Source organism: Vicia villosa, linkage group LG5 (assembly GCF_029867415.1).
Source record: "Vicia villosa cultivar HV-30 ecotype Madison, WI linkage group LG5, Vvil1.0, whole genome shotgun sequence".
In the NCBI taxonomy this organism is placed as follows: domain Eukaryota; kingdom Viridiplantae; phylum Streptophyta; class Magnoliopsida; order Fabales; family Fabaceae; genus Vicia; species Vicia villosa.
This window is the reverse complement of record NC_081184.1, coordinates 165987784-166008470: the sequence shown is the minus strand read 5'-3', so window position 1 is coordinate 166008470 and position 20687 is coordinate 165987784. Positions and strand designations below refer to the sequence as shown.

General features: G+C 36.2%; 3 protein-coding genes across 5 annotated transcripts; 1 reads left to right on the top strand and 2 right to left on the bottom strand.

The window, feature by feature from the left end:
- Positions 1–320: 320 nt before the first annotated feature.
- On the top strand, positions 321–2944 carry LOC131603737 (3-oxoacyl-[acyl-carrier-protein] synthase I, chloroplastic-like). The gene is made up of 8 exons (XM_058876159.1): positions 321–638; positions 728–1086; positions 1239–1667; positions 1787–1960; positions 2148–2261; positions 2359–2460; positions 2574–2640; positions 2734–2944. Exons 1-8 carry the CDS (start codon positions 506–508, stop codon positions 2799–2801), a joined length of 1446 nt encoding a protein of 481 aa, XP_058732142.1. The 5' UTR covers positions 321–505; the 3' UTR covers positions 2802–2944.
- Positions 2945–3011: 67 nt separating this feature from the next.
- On the bottom strand, positions 3012–5425 carry LOC131603738 (small ribosomal subunit protein bS6c). Its single transcript, XM_058876160.1, has 2 exons — positions 5004–5425; positions 3012–3414 (listed from the first exon to the last, which is right to left on the bottom strand). The coding sequence occupies exons 1-2, from the start codon at positions 5358–5360 to the stop codon at positions 3169–3171; spliced, it is 603 nt and encodes a 200-aa protein (XP_058732143.1). The 5' UTR covers positions 5361–5425; the 3' UTR covers positions 3012–3168.
- Positions 5426–13040: 7615 nt separating this feature from the next.
- On the bottom strand, positions 13041–20272 carry LOC131608107 (uncharacterized). 3 transcript variants are annotated; one of them, XR_009285505.1, is made up of 16 exons: positions 20089–20272; positions 19761–19956; positions 19188–19262; positions 18765–18839; positions 18433–18530; positions 17883–18129; positions 16970–17067; positions 16517–16763; positions 15612–15728; positions 15350–15454; positions 14862–14924; positions 14698–14787; positions 14510–14565; positions 13953–14139; positions 13735–13839; positions 13042–13635 (listed from the first exon to the last, which is right to left on the bottom strand). XR_009285505.1 is itself a non-coding variant. In XM_058880039.1 (15 exons), exons 1-14 carry the CDS (start codon positions 20194–20196, stop codon positions 13972–13974), a joined length of 1743 nt encoding a protein of 580 aa, XP_058736022.1. In that variant the 5' UTR covers positions 20197–20272; the 3' UTR covers positions 13042–13839; positions 13953–13971. The 3 variants fall into 3 exon arrangements, 2 of the variants coding, with proteins under 2 accessions (XP_058736023.1, XP_058736022.1); XM_058880039.1 differs by having other exon boundaries at positions 13042–13839; XM_058880040.1 differs by lacking the exon at positions 18765–18839 and having other exon boundaries at positions 13041–13839.
- Between the last annotated feature and the right edge of the window lie 415 nt (positions 20273–20687).

The following is a 20687-nucleotide window of genomic DNA, read 5'->3' as shown; positions in this document are numbered from 1 at the left end:
TTAATAAGTTATCGACGAATATTTCAAATGATAAAACAATGATCGCTTCTTACTCTCAAAGGAGACAATACTTTATAATCAGATTATATTTTACCGTCGCAATGATCAACAAATTTGAAATCGACCAAATCATTCATCTTAAAAGAATGGGTGGACAGACCAGGGTTCGGATACTCAATGCGCAGACTCAAGGTTGATGGAAACGCTACTACACATTTATATATGTATTAAGTACATAACTTGTACGTGTCAAAATATTGTTCCTTTAAGGGGAAGAAATGCAAACCAAAACTCATAACAACAGTATTTATTTCCCCATAGATAATATTTTATTTACATACAATTCAGGACAAATAAAACCAGTTGCACACTTAACAAACAAAACTGAAAACAAACCTTTCCTTTTATATAATTTCCTCTTCATCTTCCACCGACAACTCATACTTCAAACTTCACTCCTTTGCATGTAAAATCAACATCACTTTTCACAACAACAAAAATCATCATGGCATGCACTGGCTTTTCTAGTACATGTCTTTTTGAGGTATCTTTGGTTCACTATGAAGGTCTTAGGTTTACTCAAAGAGTGCAAATGCTTTCAACTGCATGCATGCCAAAATGCTACAATTTAGCTACAAGTAATCCTTTAAAATATCTATTTTTTTCAACATTCTTGATGTTTATCTAGTTTTAACATTGGAGTTGAAGCTTTCTACTCACATTGCAGCCAAGAAATACAAAACAATCAAGGCCATGGCTTCTCCAAATGTGGCAGCTCCTCAAAGAGAGAAAGATCCAAAAAAGAGAGTAGTAATAACAGGAATGGGTCTTGTTTCTGTCTTTGGTAGTGACATAGATGTATTTTATAACAAGCTTCTTGAAGGAGAGAGTGGAATAAGCCTAATAGATAGGTTTGATGCCTCAAGCTTCCCCGTCCGTTTCGGCGGTCAGATACGCGATTTTTCTTCACAAGGTTACATTGATTGTGAGAATGATCGGCGCCTCGATGATTGCTCGAGGTATTGTTTAGTTGCTGGCAAGAGGGCACTTGAAGATGCTAATCTTGGATATGAAGCCCTCAACAATGTAAGTCCAAAAAAAAAAAAATCCGAAGTTTGCAGAATTGGTCGAACTTCGTTAACAAATACCGTGTTTAGTATTTGTGTTTCTCATAATCTGTACTTAATTTTTTTGAAGCGGAGTCGATGTTCTAACGTATACTTAAATTTTTGTAACAGATGGATAAAACAAAAATAGGAGTTCTAGTGGGAACAGGAATGGGAGGTGTAAGTAGTATTAACAATGCTGTTGATGCTCTGACTCATAGAGGACATGAAAAAATCAATCAATTTTTCATTCCCTACACCATTAACATGAGTTCTGCTTTGTTGGCTATAGACACAGGACTAATGGGACCAAATTACTCCATTTCTACTGCTTGTGCAACAGCGAATTACTGCTTTTGTGCAGCTTCTCATCACATTAGAAGTGGTGAAGCAGATATTATGGTGGTTGGTGGTACTGAAGCTTCGATTATACCTTCTGGTGTTGGAGGATTCGTTGCTTGCAGGGCTTTATCTCAGAGGAATGATGAGCCTAAGAAGGCTTCAAGACCGTGGGACAAGAATCGCGATGGTTTTGTCATTGGCGAAGGCGCTGGTGTTCTGGTAAAGTCTTAAACTTACTGTTTTGTTTCATGAGTTTACTCGAGTTTAATCCTTATTTTTACTAGCATTGTGTATTTATAAGTTTTTCTTTGAACTCGATTTTGTATCATTGAGTGAAGATAATGGAGAGCTTGGAGAGTGCAACAGAGAGAGGAGCAAGAATTATTGCTGAATATTTGGGTGGTGCCATAACATGTGATGCTCATCACATGACTGATCCGAGATCGGATGGATTTGGAGTTTCATCTTGCATAAGCAAGGGTTTACAAGACGCCGGTGTTTCCCCTGAAGAGGTAAGAAAGAGAGCAGTGACAATGAACTTGGCAGAATCACAGTCGTGATTTTGGCAAAAAAAAAAAAAAAACTATATTTCGAGTCTTTAACAAAATCACAGTGTCACCGTGATTTCATCAAACTCAGTCCGATTCAAATATATGTAAAATTGATGAATATTAATTGGTTAATTTCTAAATTGTTAAGGTGAACTATGTGAATGCCCATGCTACATCAACACTAGCTGGTGACTTGGCTGAGGTTAATGCAATCAAAAAGGTTTTTAAGGATACATCAGAACTAAAAATGAATGGGACTAAGGTAAGAAATGTATTTACTTTAAATATTTTAGAACCCTAACAACTTCCTCTTATTGATCTTGAAGCTTATGATTATAGATTTTCTTTTCTTTTTTCAGTCAATGATTGGCCATTGTCTAGGTGCTGCTGGTGGTTTGGAAGCTATAGCAACTATCAAAGCAATAACTACAGGCTGGTTGCATCCAACCATTAACCAAGAAGTACTGTCTTAGCCTAGAAACTCATCTTATTAATCAATCTTTGGATAAAAAATTGACTATCACATAATCTTAATGAATAATAAATCTGATTTTTATTTTTCATTTTTCTACAGAATTTGGAAGAGGATGTTACAATTGATACTGTCCCTAATTTCAAGAAAAAGCATGAAGTTAGTGTTGGTAAGTAGGGTGTTGTTTTGGTGTGAATATTGATAAAAATGAAAAATAAAAAAATTATATGTTATTGACCTTTATTTATTATCCTTTTCGCAGCTATCTCCAATTCATTTGGATTTGGTGGACACAATTCAGTAGTTGTCTTTGCTCCATTCAAACCCTAAATGGAATTCAAGCTCAAGCAGATTTTGTATTAGTGTGCTCAAGCAGATTTTGTATTAGTGTTTTTTTTCACATTTCTGGATGCAGTGACTATTGAACATTAAGTTTATATGGACTTTTTGTAAGGAATTAGAAACATGTTACTTATTTTTTAAGTAACAGTTTCTAGTGTTTGTCTAATATGAATCCTTTAACAAAATTTTGTAGACTCATTGGCTTTTAAGTAATAGCACATACATTCCTCTCTTAATTTAATACAACCATGTTACAAAAATACTTGAATCCATATGAAAATGAAAGAAAAAAAAAACACCATAACAACAAATGATGAATGCTACATTCTTTTTTTATTTTCAATCCATCCTTTTATCACTTATCTTTCTTTTTCTTGATGATCTTGAAGCTCGTTGATCGGACAACATTATCGTCCGCCAATAGTGTCTGCTCAAGGGCTTTTAAGGACTCGGGCTTTGTGAAGTAGGTGAATAAGAGGTAGATGCCGTCCATATAGGTGTTAGTTTCTCCTTCCTTGTTTTTTTTCTGGATGCTATACGATAGTGGAATAATACCCCTGTTAAAAACCTCTACATACATGCCACCTCCAGCAACAAGAAGCTGCACAAAGAAAAATCATAGAAATAGTGTGTTATATTCAAATGAGAATAGAATGGCGTAAAAATCTAGTTTGCGTAATTCAATAGCTCATCAAATTCATCTACATTGCAGCACAAACTTAGATATTATTACTTGAAATGTAAATGACTATGTCTATGAGAATGTCACTTCTTCTAAGGTTGCAATTTTTAATTATGAAGCTTGTTTTTAAATCATAAACCATATCAAATCACAAGTTTCAGAGACATAATGTAGAGCACCATGACATATGTAATATGAATGAAGTATAGTGCTCAATGGAATAATTTTAAGCAACGAGTCGAGAATACAATTTAAACAATAAGCCCGACAGAACAAAACGATAGATAGTTATTGAGTCTCACCTTCCAGTCGATCGTATAACATAGAAGCTACTAAGAAATAAATAAAACTCAACTCATAAGTAACAGCGAATTCACAAGTTATGATTCTTTATAAAAGGGTAGTTCATGATTTTGTACCCTCACATTGTTTATGGACATAACATCAACCTTCCTTTCTTTTAGGAAAGGCATAAAGTGATTGCATGGAGCATGTATTTGTGAAGAACAAAACAGAGCAATGACTTAATCAAACAAGGTGTTGAGTGTAATCAAGTGTCTGTTCTAAAAGAATGAAGACAGAAACAAACACAACCAAACAGCACTACATTCATTATGTTTTGAGTTTCCTTCATCAATCAATGGTTTAAGCTTCTCCAAGTTTTGAGTTTCTTTGATGAGAATTGGTAACATAAATTAACAAATAAATAACCACCGAACATTTGGATATCATAAAATGAACTAAGTGGAATGGAGAGGAGTGGGGTGGAATGATGCGGAATGGAACGAAGATTCCATTCCATCGTTTGAACATTTTAGGACTGAACAAGGCAAGTTCTTCATTTATCCCAAATCGGAGGGGAAGAAATATGATGGCGAGTGATGAAATAAAATTCATACCACTCAATCCGATTTTAAATCATCTAAACAATGAAATACCACTCCATTCCATCTCATACCGCTCCAGTGTTGTCCATGGCAGAGAGCAAAAATCCCGCCATACAGGACACTTAATGGCACCATTATAACGGATTATAGCTGAAAAACCCACATTATCAGCCAATATTTATCATTGCGACAAGCCCGAAAACTGCCATGTATATCTGCCATAGCACTGCAATTGCGGATACTTGATAACCCAGACCACTCCGCTCTAGCCGATTCCGTCAATCAAAACAAAGCCTTAGTTTGAATTGGAAATACAGAATTGCACTGATTCATTCTTAAACCACATAATTCACAAAGCAATTTGTGATTTGCACTACGTTAATTCATAGTTTTCCAAATTAAATCAATTCATTCAATTAGAATTATGAATTCTACAATTCCAACATATCAGGTCCCTCTAGCAACATACACATAAAAACAAGCCATTCATCAAGTTTCAAACTCATTATAAAACAGTTAATTCATAATTCAAATCCAGCAGTAGCAAGTAACAAGATAACATGCACATAACTTCAAATTGATTAACTGAACACAAAGAAAAGCATGAGAAAGAAGTGAAACCTCTTCGTATTTCTGAGTGAGTGCAAGACGCTCATCTTCAGACATATCAGGTCTCAAAACCACCATAGTTTCGTACTGCCTAAGTCCGGGCGGGCATTGTGGTTCCGGTTTCTCTTCAACGGCAGGAAAACCGATTGCTGGAGAAAACGGATCATCGCCTGAACCGAATCCGCCTTCGAAGAACGAACTGGTAAAATCTAGGGTTTGTGCTTTAACGGTGAGGTTGGAATGGTGGTTTCTGTTTTGGGGAAAGTGGAAATTGGATTCAGAGAATGCACGAATGGAAGGAGCGGAAAGAGAGGAAGAAGATGAAAGAGGAATTGAATTGAGTGAAGAGGATGTTGCCATTGATGCCATTGTTTTGAAGAAGATGAGTGATGTTACTGAAAGGTGAATGATAGATAGAATCAGATAAGGCCAACTGTGCGCATACGGCGCAATTTAAAATGCAGTTATTTTGTTTTCTTTATTTTTTTGGAGCAAAATAAAAATCTACTACTGCTACTAGTATATTTTATGAGAAATTCTTTGGCCACCTCCCTATCTTCTAGTCCATCTCTGGTGAAAACTCCATTATACCCCTGACTTCGGAAATGAACTTCCGAAATGCATGAAAAAGGTGTTTTCGGAAGTTCATCTCCGAAAGCGCCTTTTTTTTTGAAAAAAATGTCTTATTTCGGAAGTTCATTTCCGAAACTACAATTTCGGAAATGAACTTCCGAAATAAAACGCGTTCTGCAGATTAAGCAGAACTCTCCCCCTCCCCCAAATCATTTACCCTAATCATCATCAAACACTTCCATAGGCGAAATTTCTGCAGAAGCAAGTGTGAAGTAGCCAAACTCTTCTTCCAAACTCAACCAAACTCATCATTAAACACTAATTGGTAAGTTTATCATTGTTTTTTCAAGTTTTAGATCTATTTGATTAAACTATATTAGGGTGTTTAGAATCTGAAAAAATGACATTAAGATAGCTTAGTACTGATATTAGGATGTTTAGTAGGCAAAAAAATGGATTTGGTTTAGGTTTTTGGGTCTGCCATTGGAGGTTGCAGAGAAGCTCTGCGTGGGGGTGTTTCGGAAGTTCATTTCCGAAAACACCTCCATCTCTGTTTTCGGAAATGAACTTCCGAACTGTACCAGAAGTTCATTTTTTTTTTGTTTTTTCATTTGTCTCGCATATTAATCGATTTCGATTGTTTACAGGATCATGTCAGACCAGCCAGCACGCATCAGACAGGGGAGAGAGTCCCAGACTGCGTCGGCTAGACGCGAGCGGGCGGCGGCGCATCTGGCGTCGACCCAGGGACGGGGGTAGGGACGGGGACGCCGTGTCCGCGTTCCACAGGACTTGGTGGAGAGTTCATCTGCTTCAGGCTCTAGGAGTAGGCTGGCTCGGGTATCTTCTTCCCGCCAGCGAGAGGAGGAGGAGGAGGATGAGGAGGAGGAGGAGGTCATACCGGATGTTGACCCTCCAGTCGGGGAGGAGGAGGAGCAGGAGGAGCAGGAGGTGGAAAGCTTTCCGGGAGGGCCTTTTGACACTTCCCTGCTGATTCACTACCAGGATCACGTCGCTCGGCGGATCTGGGAGGGAGAGGTATTTTTTTTAACTTAGCCGTTTATTTGTCACCATTTTTTATAATTTTACCGTTTATTTCTCGCTTATTTGTTTTTTTTTAACAGGAGAGAGAGCCATTGAAAATAGTGAACCACTCCAGGAAGATTTTCGGTCTGTTTAAACCAGCAGCTCAGTGGTTTAACGACCACGTGCGAGGTTCAGGGCTTAGCGGGCTCTGCATGACCGGGTACACCACCATCAGCACCGGCATGCAGGGGGCATTTGTGGAGCGCTGGCACAAGGAGACGTCATCTTTCCACCTGCCGGTTGGGGAGATGACGATCACCTTGCACGACGTGCAGTGTCTTCTCCACCTGCCGATTAGGGGGCCGCTGTTGGACCACTCCCGGATCCAGAGGGTCGAGGCCATCGAGTGGATGACGCTCTATCTGGGCATGGAGGAGGAGGTTGCTCACTTTGAGTGCGCCACGACATCTGGGCCTCATATCCGGTTCACCACACTGAAGACTTATTTTGAGCACCATCTGGACGCGGCTGCCAAGGCCGAGGCTGCGGGTGACGAGCTGTTCACACAATATCACCGCGGCTGCGCTCTTCGGTGCTGGTACATGCATGTGGTAGGCGCTGCATGCTTTGTGGACAAGAGCGCCAGGTACGTCGACGTGACCTACCTCCGCTATTTCATGGACCTAGATACCGTTCACCAGTGGAACTGGGGGGCAGCTACTCTGGCATATCTCTACCAGAAGCTGAATGAGGCCTCCAACTGGAGGACGAGGCAGCTGGTCGGATCCTGCACTCTGCTTACGGTACGTTTGATTTTAACACATTCTCGTATTTATTTATTTATTTATGTTTCGTATTTATTTTTAATACATTATCGTATTTGTGTTTCAGAGCTGGATCATCTCCTACTTCTCCCGCATCCACGACTTCCACATCGATCCTGCGTACGTTGACGCCATGCCTAGGGCCGCCAGATACGCCCTCCAGAGGGGGAACGATGCGGTGGGACCATACCGCCTGTACTTGGACCGCACGATGCACGACGACGTCACCTGGAGGTCGTTCGCCAACTATGCTCAGGTTGTCCCCTTCGACGGGGTTGCTCTATATTCAGGCTGGTTGGCATGCGGGACCGGCATCATGGTCCGGTATCTCCCGGAGCGGTGCATGCGGCAGTTTGGGTTCGTGCAGATCATACCCAGGTCACCCTTCGAGGCTGCTCCTGACACAGTGACCAGAGTGCAGCTCACTGCCATATGGGAGGAGTGGCAGCATCATGTGGTACCGGAGGAGTACCGTCGCATGCGGGTCACCCAGGACTGGCACAGTGTGGAGGGGTACGTCACATGGTTCTACCGGGTGTCCCATCCTCTCTTGAGACCCGACGTTCCCGGCGCTCCTAGGCCAGCACACGAGGAGATCCTGGAGAACCGGCAGGCGGAGGATGACCACGCCATTGATCTCCTTCCGATCTGCCAGCGGATAGAGATGCTTGGGCGGGACGCGTTGCATCGAGGTGTCATTCATCAGGGCGGACCAGAGGCAGTCGCCGTGATGGAGATCATCGTCACTGATGCGGGCCGTGCGGCGGGGTACAGGCGGCAGAGGAGGGCCCAGGGTGAGCGGGTTAGGCACACCCAGTAGTGGTGGGGTTTATTCATTTTTTGATTTTGGATTGTATATTTAGCACACTATTTTTATTTATTTCGGTTTGTATATAATATTTTCATATTAGTATTTTTTTTTGTTTATTTATCATATTAGTGTTTTCAGTCTATCTATTGTTTATTTTATTTGCCGGTAACGTTTAATTAAAATGCGGTTGCGTTTAAGAAAAAACATTAAAAAAAAACACAGTCTCTGCATAATTCGGAAATGAACTTCCGAATTCACCCCCCATGAGGTGTTTTCGGATGTTCATCTCCGAACGCACCCCCCATGAGGTGTTTTCGGAGATGAACTTCCGAATCAAGGAAATTTTTTTAAAAAAAAAGCGCTTCGGAAGTTCATTTCCGAAGCAGGGGTAGTTTGGGAATTTCGCTGGGGGTGACCCCCCATAGGGAGGTGGGTAAAGAAATTTTCTATTTTATTGTTGGTAGTGTTGGTAGTTTTGGACTTTTGGTCATTCCGCTGGAATATTGGTTGATGTTCATCTTTTTAGTTACTTTGAGACAAAATTTTAGTGAAAAAAAATTGTTAGTCCTTTTATGTTGATATTGATTATGAAGTTTTCAAAATTTTGTAATTAATGTTGATCATTTGATCTAAAAAAAACTAAAATTCAAAACTTACTTATCATCCTGAGGTGTGTAAACTCATTATCTAAATACTAGTGTTCTTAACGAAGGTGAAGCTTTTAGCAATGGTTATGATGATGTTATATTAGGCAACAATGATAAAGATTATGATAACTTCATGAACTCTAAGCATATGTTTGGAACTACGTTTGTGTGACATTCTCGCGTCCCGAGGCACTTTCAACGTGGAAAATGGGAAGCTGGAAAATGGAGTTTTTGTGTTAACGTGGTCACTTGACGCAATTTTGTTAAACTTGATGAAAATCCAAACATACACTAAGTTTGTGTACAACACACAACACGAGGAAATATATAATATATTGATGAGAAAATTATAGTTGAAGGAAACATTATTGTGGTATGTGACAATAATGTCAATATATCTAATATGATTCGAAGTAATATAAATGTTTCTAAAAAAAAGGTAATTGGATAGATATGATCGATGAGGAGAAAAATTCTAATTAAAAGGAGAATGAGGACTACTCTCATGTTCTCTCTAAGAAAGATAGAAGGAAGAGAGAAGAAATTGGAAAGTCTTCATATGACAAGTTATAGTAACATGTCCAAATGAGGTGTTCAAATTGGCTTTTTAAAAGATTTAGTCATCGTCCCAAGCCTGACATTTTAATTATTTCTAGTATTGGATGAATTATATTTCTTCTCCAAGAAGTTACTTAAGAGTTTTCTCTTGAAATTTTTTGTTAATAATAAGCCTTCGAATGAGCCTATTTTATGATGTCTTTGTGATAATCTTATTGATCGTGTTGTTATCCACATCTCTAACAAAAATGTCAGTTTTCATGTTACATATAATAATTCATATTATAAAATTAATGTTATTTATGGTGTTACAAATTATATTAAGATAACATAGCTCTAACAAAACTTAAGTGAAATTATTCTATGGTGTTTTATTGGAGACTTCAACACTATATTCTTAGTTCTCATTAATATAGAGGTAATCCCTTCCAAATTTTTTCAGATGGTTTTCAAGCTTAGAGTGATGTCAATCATCTCATTCTTTTGCATACTAGAGGTTCTTTCTTGACTGTGTCCAATAAAAGAATAGGGAAGACTTTTATTGAAAAAAATTTGATTGAGCCATTTGTAATCATCATTGGATTGCCAATTGGACTTTGACTTCACCGCCTGTTGCACCCTTACTAAAAGTAACTATGATCAATTTTCTCTTATGCTTGATTATAAATATAATAATATTACGTGTGATGGTTCCTTTAGATTTATGAATATGTGATTCACTCATCTTGATTCTGCCAAAGTCATAAAATATAGTTGGAATAATCAATATTATGGTCATCACATGTCTATTCTTTCTCAAAAATTGAAGAACATCAAAATCATTCTTAGAGGATGAAACAAAAATATCTTTGGTAATGTCCATGTTAATGTTCACATAATTGCCTTTGAGCTTGATACTATACATAAGAAAATTGATGATCATGCATACAATGATGCCTTAATGGAGCAAGAGAAAAATTTAATGATTTTTTATGATTGGGGTTTCAAGGTTGAGAGTTTTTGGTATGATAAGGCTAGAATCAAATGGTGTGATGAAGATGATATGACACATAATTCTTTCACTAGATTGTTAAAATTAGGCATGATACTAAGAGCATATCTTTTCTTACTATTGGTGATGAAGTTATTACTGATTATGCTGATATTGAAAACTAATTTGTTATTTTTTTTCTATTATATTTATATTGTTGATAATTTCTTAATCGAGAGATTCTAACTTGTCAAATTTCAATATCTAAGCTATTAATGACATGTAAGTTTTAAGGTTTGTTCCTACATAGACCCAACAAATTATGAATTTTATGAGTGAGTCTTGGACTAACATGGCTTAGGAAGATAAGATTGTTGATTTGAATGGAAACACAATTCAACCATTTTTAATTGGTGGTCCAAAGAAAGAGGAAGAACAAGAACAAGCAGTCTGAGGCGAGCAAAGGATTCAAGGTGGATATCTCCAGCCGCCCGCTTCACTAGTTTCTTTGGTGGGAGTTGTCCCTATATGTTTTGGTTTTCTTTTTCCTCCTTTGATGTTATGAAGGTTTTGGTCTTGTTCCCTCCTCTTTGAACTTTTTTCTTTTGTTTAATATATAATTTTGCTTATAAAAAAGATGTTTTGATAATGGATTAATATAGGATAGGATCTCAAATATAGTGGATGACCAAATGAATTATATGTTTACTAGTATTATCATTCTCATTGAAGTGAATGATGCAATCTATGCTATAAATAGTAATAGTGCTCTTGAACGTGTTGGTTTTGGATATGGATGGTATTGAAACGAACCAACTCGAAAATAATTTTGAATTAAGTTCGACACTTAAATCGTTGAACTATATTCATGAATCAAATGAACAGAATATGAGCTAAAAATTAAATTTCTTAACTAAATGAGCTGAACTTGAACTATACATAGTTCGACTCGTTAGGCTCATGAGTCAACTCGATTATATATGAGATGGATTATATTGTTTTTAAGAGTAGGTTTAAAGATTTGCTCCAAATCTTAGCCCTATATTTTCTTTTAATATAGCGGTTTTAATTGATAATTTATATTCTCAAGTGAGCAAAATATTTTTAAAAATAATTATACAAATAAAATCAACGTTGTATAAATTACAATCTTATAACTTTTATATTTTTTATATTTATTATTTAAAAAATATTAATTTAGAATGTCACATATATTAAAAGAATACATTTTAAAAAATGACTTTTAAGTTTGTGAAGTAAACGAGTTAAACCTAACGAGTTAAATCGAATGGTTCGTGAACTTCTAACGAGTCGAGTTTGAGCTGGAAAAAAGTTCGTGAAAAACTCGAACCAATATTTGAGTTGAACCAATTTTCAACGAGTCGAGTCGAGCAGAGGCAAATTCGACTCGAGTCATTACCAGTAGGGGTGGAAATAGGCTAGGCTAGGCTTTATGGGGCCTGGGTCTGGCCTACGATAAATTTGAAAGGCCTGAGTCTGGCCTGTAGCCTATAATAGGCTCTCTTTTTTAGTCCGGTCTGACCTTTTTAAGAGTATGGCCTGACCTAAAAGCCTATTTTCATGATGGTTTTCAATTAATCCATATTATTTAAGAAATCTTATAAGTCGTCCTATATATGCATATATAGGCCGACCTATTTAGCCTTTGTTCTAATATATGTGCATATATAGGCTTGTCTATTTAGTCTTTTTTTAATAAACATGCAAATAAAGGCCGATCTATTTAGCCTATTTTTAATATACATGAAAATATAGGCCGGCCTATAAGGCTTGATAGGTTTTTTTAATAACCTAAGTCTGGCCTATTTTATTAAATAAGCTTTTAAAAAAGCCTAAGTCTTACTTTTTGTTAAATAAGTTTGGTCTGGCCTGACCTTATATAGGCTAGGCCATTGACTCCTGTAGGCCGGCCTGGCCTATTCCCACCCCTAATTACCAGCCCTAGTTTTGAAGCTCAATTCATCTGAATTTATTAGAAGATTAATAAAAATGATGTGATTAAAGTTGTGGTTTCTTTCTTTATTAATAGTTGGATCTTTTCTAACTAGAATGAAGCTCTAATGATGGTTTGTTTATTGTGAGGGGGTGATGTTTTAAGTTTTGATGCCACAAAATATATTTTTCAAAATAAAAAATAAAAAATTGACCAATTCATCTTGCAATCTTCATCTTCAGCGGAAATTTAAAACTATGGCTTCCTCTTCGTTCTAACGAAACAACTTCCAATCATGTATGTTGTTTATGTCATTGCTCCTACTCTTCCCAATGATCACACCTATATTCCTGAACCTCCAATGGATCCAATGGAGGAGGAAAATCCAAAATCTGGGCTTCTTGGGTACTGATACCCTTTTCCATCTTAGGTAATATTCATGCAGTTTTGGGTCCGTTTTCCAAGTGTTCTGTAAAACCTAATAAGTTAAAGAAAGTATGTCCTTGTTATCGTTGCTATAAACCCTGTGTGTTTAAGGATAAACCCTATGAGTTAGGTTTCATGACTGCACCCCAACGTGCCTTTTGTTATTCACCTACCACTCACCATGAAGCTTATCTCAATTGGTGGGCAAAGTAGAAAAGAAGAAAGGACAAATCTGGAAAAACTAAGGTATATATGACTTGATTCAACTGTCCAGAACTAGTCATAAATACAACCCCAACATGCTCATTTCAGCCCTTTTCTTTTAATAAGGCTCGACTAACACATTTCACCTTCGTTGTTGAATGATAACCCCTACCCTCTTCAACATGGTTGTTACCACCGATCTTTAACCAATTGGGGATACCTTGGGCCCCTCTGAAAAGCAAAATCAAACCCAATTTTACTTTTTCACGTGCAAGCGTTAGCAATTATATTAAGGATCAACATGAAGAACATGAAGAATTTTGTGACTATGAACACATTGTCTTCCTCATTCTTTGGTCATCCCATTTTATTTTTTTTGTTCTAGTTATCTACAAATAGCCGATAAGATTATACCTTTGGCAACTCAAATTCATGAGGGGGCAAAACATCTATCTCAATCCATTTTATTAACATATTTGTATTAATAATAATTAATAGAATAGTTAAATAAATTAAGATAAAATAAATAATAATAATAATAAACTACTTTTTGTGTTTGAATCTCCCAAGGCCACACTGCACAAAGCAATGCCAATGGATGTAGGACCTTATTCAAATCTAATGTCTCTGCAATCGACTACCCTGCAACGGCTATAGGGAAGTATTGGTTCCATGTCACAATTCTATTTAAAAAGTTCAATATTTGAATTATATAACCTTGTGTGGATTAATTTTAATTCAGATAATAACCTTGTATAAGTAATTTACATTAACGTTGAAGCTTTAGCTTTTCCTTTTTCATTTCTAATGTTGAAAAATAGCTGAACCAATGTATCAGACACTCTAGTCACTGACCTGCACGAAGCAACATAGAACAAATGCACGCATCAGTTTGTGTATATGAGATAGACAGGAAATGTTTCTTCAATCATTTCAATTTTAAATGATTATGTGATATAAGGTTATACTCATAAGATGCATTAAACGTCAAAATCCAAGGTCAAAGCTTGGGAATGCTTCACTTTCACGCGAAAAATCCTCCGCACTCTCTCCTTCATTGGAAATGGGGCAAGAAGAATGAACATCCGGACTTGATATTAATAAGTCAAAATCTGCCTCATTGATACTTTGCTGAGCTTCCTTGTGTGAGATGGACTACATATACAATTTCAAAACCATTTAAACAAATCTTAGATGACAGATGATTTTGCAGTGTATAGAAAACAAACAAAATTCATGGAGAAAAAGTATTTTTCTACGGTTGCCAAACAACGCCTGAGAAAAGTTCTCAACCATATAGAAAGTACGAAACTAATGCCATAGAAATCACATGAACGTTCTGCATTCTTGGCCTCTATTATCGGTTACCATGCTCCTAAATAATTGTACTCGGCCTTTTTAAAAAATCTCAACCAATCCTCTAAGACCAAGAGCTAATATTTTCATTGTGACGTTTAATGAACAACAGAAAGCAACGTTATGAAATCGCAACTAGAGAAAATGTAGAGAGAGAAAGAGAGTAGACCTGGTGGGGCACTTTGACATTCTCCGTACACTGGAAACTGCCACCACCAGAAGTTGCTGCAGAACCCAAATTAAGAAGTATCAACAGTGCTACTAACATTTTAAAAGTCAAAACAAAAAACAGCTACTAATATTTTCCAAAAACAAAAATAAAAGAGCAAGAAATCCAAAATATCCATCATGACTTGCCTTTGGTAGGTGTAATATCAGGATATTTCTTAGTCTCCATTGATTCACTATCCAAAATATTTTGATATGACTTATTGGGAGATCGGCCACCTATATAAATCCAACATAGTCACGCTATTATGATCTAAAGACAGATTGATATCATACAAGGTTACGCATCTAACCTGTGATGTAACATTCATGAGGCTTAGTCTTAGGGCCTTGTAAAAAGGACAATATCTGATTGACTGCACAATAACCAGATATCAGCCACATGTACAAATAATGAAATGACATATTGAGATAAGCAATGTTGATGAAAAGCCCCATATCATAGCACACAGGCATTACATGTCTGTGTCTCTGTTGCAGAATGATCAGCTTGATCGAATTTTATATAGTCAAAGGGAGCTCATAATTTATCTTATTTCACAGTTGTATGTATATTATTGCCATTCGCCAAGTTATATTTTGATACTTCCCTCATTATGTAAAGTTAGAGATGCCAGAGCTAACATGAATATGGAAGCAATATAGTTTGAATTAGGCATGACAAATCAACTTAATTATAAAGAGGTGTATTGATAAAGATATACTAATAGATGTTAAGTCACAACTTCCTATTAGTGGAGGGTGAATAAAAAAATTTGGCTTCAAGACCATAGTTACAAACCGTCACGTAAAGGCTTGACTACCGGAACTGCCTTGTTTGATTTTATCGCAGGTTGAGAGTTCAAGCCTGTATCTTGCGGAAGACAAACCCGGCTCGGAGGCTGTCCTGTATAATATAGCCATAAATAGATGAGAGTGAAAACCAAAACCTGTCCACCGGTCATTCTATTGTTTTCCTGCTAGAGGGGGAGGGGGAGGAGGGTGCAATAACGCAAACAAGAGAAGGAAGATTAGAGTCCAGACCAGAGGTACGAAGTACAAACCATCATGTAAAGGCTTGACTACTGGGACTTTCTTGTTTGGTTTGATCTCTTCTATCTCGGAAGGTTGAGAGTTCAAGCTTGCACCTTGCCGAAGACAAGGCTTGCTCGAAGGTTGTCCTGCATGACATAACCATAAACAGATGAGAGTGAAAAATAAAATTTGTCCACTCCTCATTCAAGACATGCTTCATGCTCATGGTTATCAGAGTGCACCCAATACCGATAGCACGCCGTTAGTTTTTTTTCGTTTATATTTGACCATCCAATATTTTGATGAGAATTGGTTAAAGCATATAAGAAAAAGTTGTTGAAAATTGAATCATTTGATTCAAATTGGTGATACTAAATCATTAATTGCATTGATTGATTCATGCATGTATAGCACAATTTGAAGTTGTTTGTGATTCCTCACATGAAACCAATAAGTAAATTGCTAACTCTTATCAAGTCATGCTATTCAAACAGTGTTTTTTATTTCGAGTGCCAGATTTGGTGTTTTTTATTGTGATTTTTGTGAATGATTTCCAATATTCTTAGCTTCCTTGTCTCTTGTGAGTTGTAACATCACTGATATTAAGGAGGTTTCTTCTTTAATCCTAAATGATTATTAACTATTATTTATTATTTTGCATTCATTTTTTGAGATGGATGGGTGTCATTAATGGGTAACAACTAAAACAAGACAGAAGCTTTTTTAAGAGACAAGACAGAAGCTTTAAAAACACAAAAACTAAATGAACAAAAGATATAACACAGCAGAAATATATGATAATTCTTAATAGGATCATTGTGTATAAATAAATGGATGATAGTAAGTTCAAAACAATTGAATGACATGCACGGAAGTACAGAATTGTACAACAATAAAATGACTTGAAGAAACTTCTGCATAGCTAAGGACTAACCTCTAGCAGTAGATGGATGAAGCTCGCGAGAGGCCTTTTGCCCATGTCTTTGATGTCTCTTCTCAACAACATTTTCACTACCAGTCCCTCGTTCACTCAACTTCACTGAAGATTGATGACTTCCCTCAGGTTCTCCAACATCAACTAAATGTCCAGCAAAATATACCATTGAACCCGCTTCTATAACTTCATCTTTCTTTAGAAACCTGCGTTCTAAAGGTCTTTTGCTCAAATCATAAAGTATGACCTGGAAAGACAACTAATAAACTTATCACTGTGCCAAGATAATGTGTGTTTAAATAAGGTCTAGTGTTATTAAGAAAAGTTGAATAATTCATTTCCATGGAACCAGTTTCAAAATAAACAAAAATCAAACAAATTGATGACAGATAAAGAAACATGTGGCGATACAAACAGGAAAAAGAAAATTATATAACAAGTGAGAAAATTAACCTGCCGCCCATGGGATCCACAACATTCTAGTTGTAAAAAGCCGTCATGATACTTCTTTGCTTTTTGAGTTAATTGTGTTGTGTATAGGACCTTCCATTCTATATTGGAAAGGAAAGAGATATACAGGTGAACGCTGAACAGTTAATGAAGAAGAAAAAACTAAAGACAATCAAAGCAGAAAACAAATGCAACCAATAATGGATTTCAAAAGAAACTAACAATATACAAGCAAGAAGGAATCCATAGGAAAGAACGAATAAAACTCATTAATTGACTCACTTATTAGTTTCTGTTGATTCATGATAAAACTATAAATACTATGAATATATGTGTGTGTGTGTGTGTGTGTGTGTGTGTGTATTTTCATGGAATTCAGTATATCAGCTTCGATTTTAAAATTTTGTAAAGTGATTGTTTGAAACTCAGTTAACATGGCTTGTATCTCTAAAAAAAATCAGTGAAAATAACCACTCAAATGTAAGATCTCGCGTAATAAAATCAGTACTCTTTTCATTATTTTTTGAAAAGGCAAAGTACTTTGTCAATTTAAAGTGCAAAAAATTCTATATTTTAGATCCAAGTGTTGTCATTAAATAGAACAGCTACATGCATAATGTAAATCATATTTGACTCATTAACCAAATCCTATTAGTGACTGGCACATAAAGACTCTGCACTTTTTTCTTCTACATTGATATTCTTGCTTCAATTTTAAAACATCTAGAAGTTACAGAACTGAGTAACAAGAAAGAAAATTAGTGTAACTAAGAATTTATGAGAAATAGGAAATGCTTATGACATCTATCATGATCCTATTAAATAAAATACAAAATGGAAAAATAACTGATGCAACTAAAAACAACTGGCCAAATACAACATATTTTCGAAACAATAAGTATAATTGTCAACTAACCACGTTTTCCAACGGTAACTTGGCTATCAGTGTCAAGAGAAGTTTTCTGTCTGTCTATCTTCTCTATTCTCTTTATATTAGTGCAATTGTGTCCCTGAACACTGGAATCTGGTTTATGACTTACTTGATCCTCACTAATGTCAACCAAATATGTATCAAATGTAATTGATTCGCCGGGTTTTATTACGTCATCTTTTTTAAGAAACCTGCTATCTAAGAGCGTCCTGCTTGCATCAAACAGCCTAACCTGAAATACAGACAGAATAGGGACGGATAACCATTTATTAAGCCCTTCATGTAATCCTGACTGCAACTGGGACATTTTAAGATTTATAACCTGTTTGGATAAATATATTTACAAACAATTATGAAAACAATTTTAGTATTTAAGCTAATCCAAGCACGCCATTGATCACAATACAAGAATAACAAACAAAAAAAGGATTTAGTATGTATGCATTAAAAATTTAAAATAACCTCACCAATCATATCCTGAAATTAAAGCATATATTGAACTTTTGATAAAAGAAATAGACGTTTGAAAGTGAACCTGTGCCCCCCGAGAGCCGCTTAAATCAAGTCGTAAAAAACCATCATGGTACTTCTTTGCCTTCTGAGTCATTTGACTGGTGTATAGAACTTGCAACTCTAATTGGATATAGAAAAAAGTTCTAATAGTTAGAAGATAAATATAACAAGAAAAGTAAGTTTCTTTCTCATTATGTCCTACAATATAGTGTCATGTTCCCCATGTATCTCAACTTTGAACTTAAGAGAGAGTAAACTAGGAAGAATCAATGCTGCATTGCCATATTTGCACCAGAATGATAGAAAAAGATAAATAAGGCAAGCAAAGCAGAGTGAACCCAGCATTACACTAACCTGTTGAACTAGGTTTTGGTATTTCCTGATTTATCTTTGGTGACTGATACTTAAGAATTTCTCTCTTCTTAAATTCTGCAATATTTACAGCCATACTAATTATACAACTATACCGCACTGCAAATCATATAAGTACCTACAGGCTACGGCTAATCAATTATCATCATCACTTGTAGCAATAGCCCAAACCGCATAAGGAATAAGTTGATAGGAAACATCTAATTCGACCTATATCAGCAAAAATACACAAACGAGAAAACTGACACTATGGACATAATGATCTTTGTGTACTTTGAAAAATACATCATGCCATCATAGTTTGAACTCCTAGACAAGACACTCAACAAGAATAATCTAAGAGCACAAAAATATTTTCACAAAGCTTAGAAGCCAAATTCTGAAAATAATGATGCTAATGTTAACCTTTGATAATTTTCTGTGACGGACTGAGAGGTTTCTGTGTCTGCGTAACAGTCTCCTTCGCATTACCTTTGACATCTTTTGCATCAACACATGCATCAGAAAGACATAAGCAGTAAATCATGATTAAACATTTGAAATGGTACCTCTAAAATTAGCAAAAATAAATAAACGCATTGTTAAAATTAGTTGGAGTTGTTAAAGGAACTGAAAGTTGGTAATAATTAATTTCAAGTTGATTAAAATTAGTTAACGCAATTAAGATCATTATATAAAATGCTTTGTACACACTATAACCAAAGTTCTCAACCTATGAGACACTGACACCGAAAACACGACACCTATATTGATACATCGACACCAGTAATAACTTGAAAAAATAAATAAATTAAGTTTAATCACAAGTGTCGGTGTCGATTTCGAACAACAACACTCACACAGACACATCTTTTGTAGAGGTGTCGGTGCTACATAGTCCGCAACTACCTTTAACAAAATCCAACTAATTCAAACACATTTAGATACATAATATATATCGATCTATAAAATTGTAAAAGATTATGAGAGAGTTCATACCAGGAGTTCTGAATCTGAAAACATTCTTTTGCTTTTTATCAACATTCAATTTAGATTCAGGCTTGTTTTCTCCTTCGAGACTACCGATATCAACAAGGTGACCGTTGAACGTCAAACTCTCACCAGATGCGACAGTTTCGTCGCTCTTCAAGAGCCTACACTCCAACAGTTTCTCGCATTCATCATACAGCGACAACTACACAGAAATTGAGCGAAAAAACTTCGTGAGATTTTGCAATTTTGCAATTGAGTAAATTCAATGTGAAGTTCCGATCGGAAGAAACGATTGATTCAATAAAATTGAAGGTAATTTAGAGTGAGAGAAAACCTTGGTGGTGGAGACGTTGAGCACGAGAAATCCGTCTTGGTAGACTTTGCGTTTCTGTTTGATGTGTTTTGTGTAGGTCACCGTCCATCGCTTCTTTGAATCGGCCATTGTTGGTGTGAGCTCATTCACGCTGAAACGGAATCTGATTGTTGTTGTTCAGTTACCTTTTGAATTTTGCCAGATGATAACGCGGGAAAGGGAAGAATGTTTGTGAGACGATTTTTTTTTCTTTTAATTTTGGCTTAAATGCAACTTTGGTCCCCCTATTTAGCATTTTTTTTGATTTTGATCCCCCCACTTTCAAAACCACCATTTTAGTCCCTAATTTAAGTTTGTTGCTTGAATTTAGTCCCTCAGTCAATTTGGGACAGATTTTTTATGACGTGGCGTGTTTTTATATGAGCTGGCATTTTGAAACAAAATCCACGTCATTTTCCTCCATTAAAATCACTAATATAATATAATAATGAAATATTAATTATGGAAATTCTTTTTTCCCAATTTAATTTAATTAGAAATTAGGGTTTTCTCATAATCCATTCATTACTCTGAAATTTCCCAAGAACCATAAACACAATGAAGAGAGGAACAACGAACAA

Coding starts and splice junctions, on each gene's coding strand:
- LOC131603737 (XM_058876159.1), top strand. CDS start 506: ATGGCATGCACTGGCTTTTCTAGTACATGTCTTTTTGAGGTATCTTTG. Junction 639..727: donor ATGCTACAATTTAGCTACAA/GTAATCCTTTAA, acceptor CTCACATTGCAG/CCAAGAAATACAAAACAATC. Junction 2,262..2,358: donor TAAAAATGAATGGGACTAAG/GTAAGAAATGTA, acceptor TTCTTTTTTCAG/TCAATGATTGGCCATTGTCT.
- LOC131603738 (XM_058876160.1), bottom strand. CDS start 5,360: ATGGCATCAATGGCAACATCCTCTTCACTCAATTCAATTCCTCTTTCA. Junction 3,415..5,003: donor TCACTCAGAAATACGAAGAG/GTTTCACTTCTT, acceptor TTCTTTGTGCAG/CTTCTTGTTGCTGGAGGTGG.
- LOC131608107 (XM_058880039.1), bottom strand. CDS start 20,196: ATGGCCGATTCAAAGAAGCGATGGACGGTGACCTACACAAAACACATC. Junction 18,840..19,187: donor GTCACAGAAAATTATCAAAG/GTTAACATTAGC, acceptor TAAATATTGCAG/AATTTAAGAAGAGAGAAATT. Junction 15,729..16,516: donor TCATCCATCTACTGCTAGAG/GTTAGTCCTTAG, acceptor TATGTCATGCAG/GACAACCTTCGAGCAAGCCT.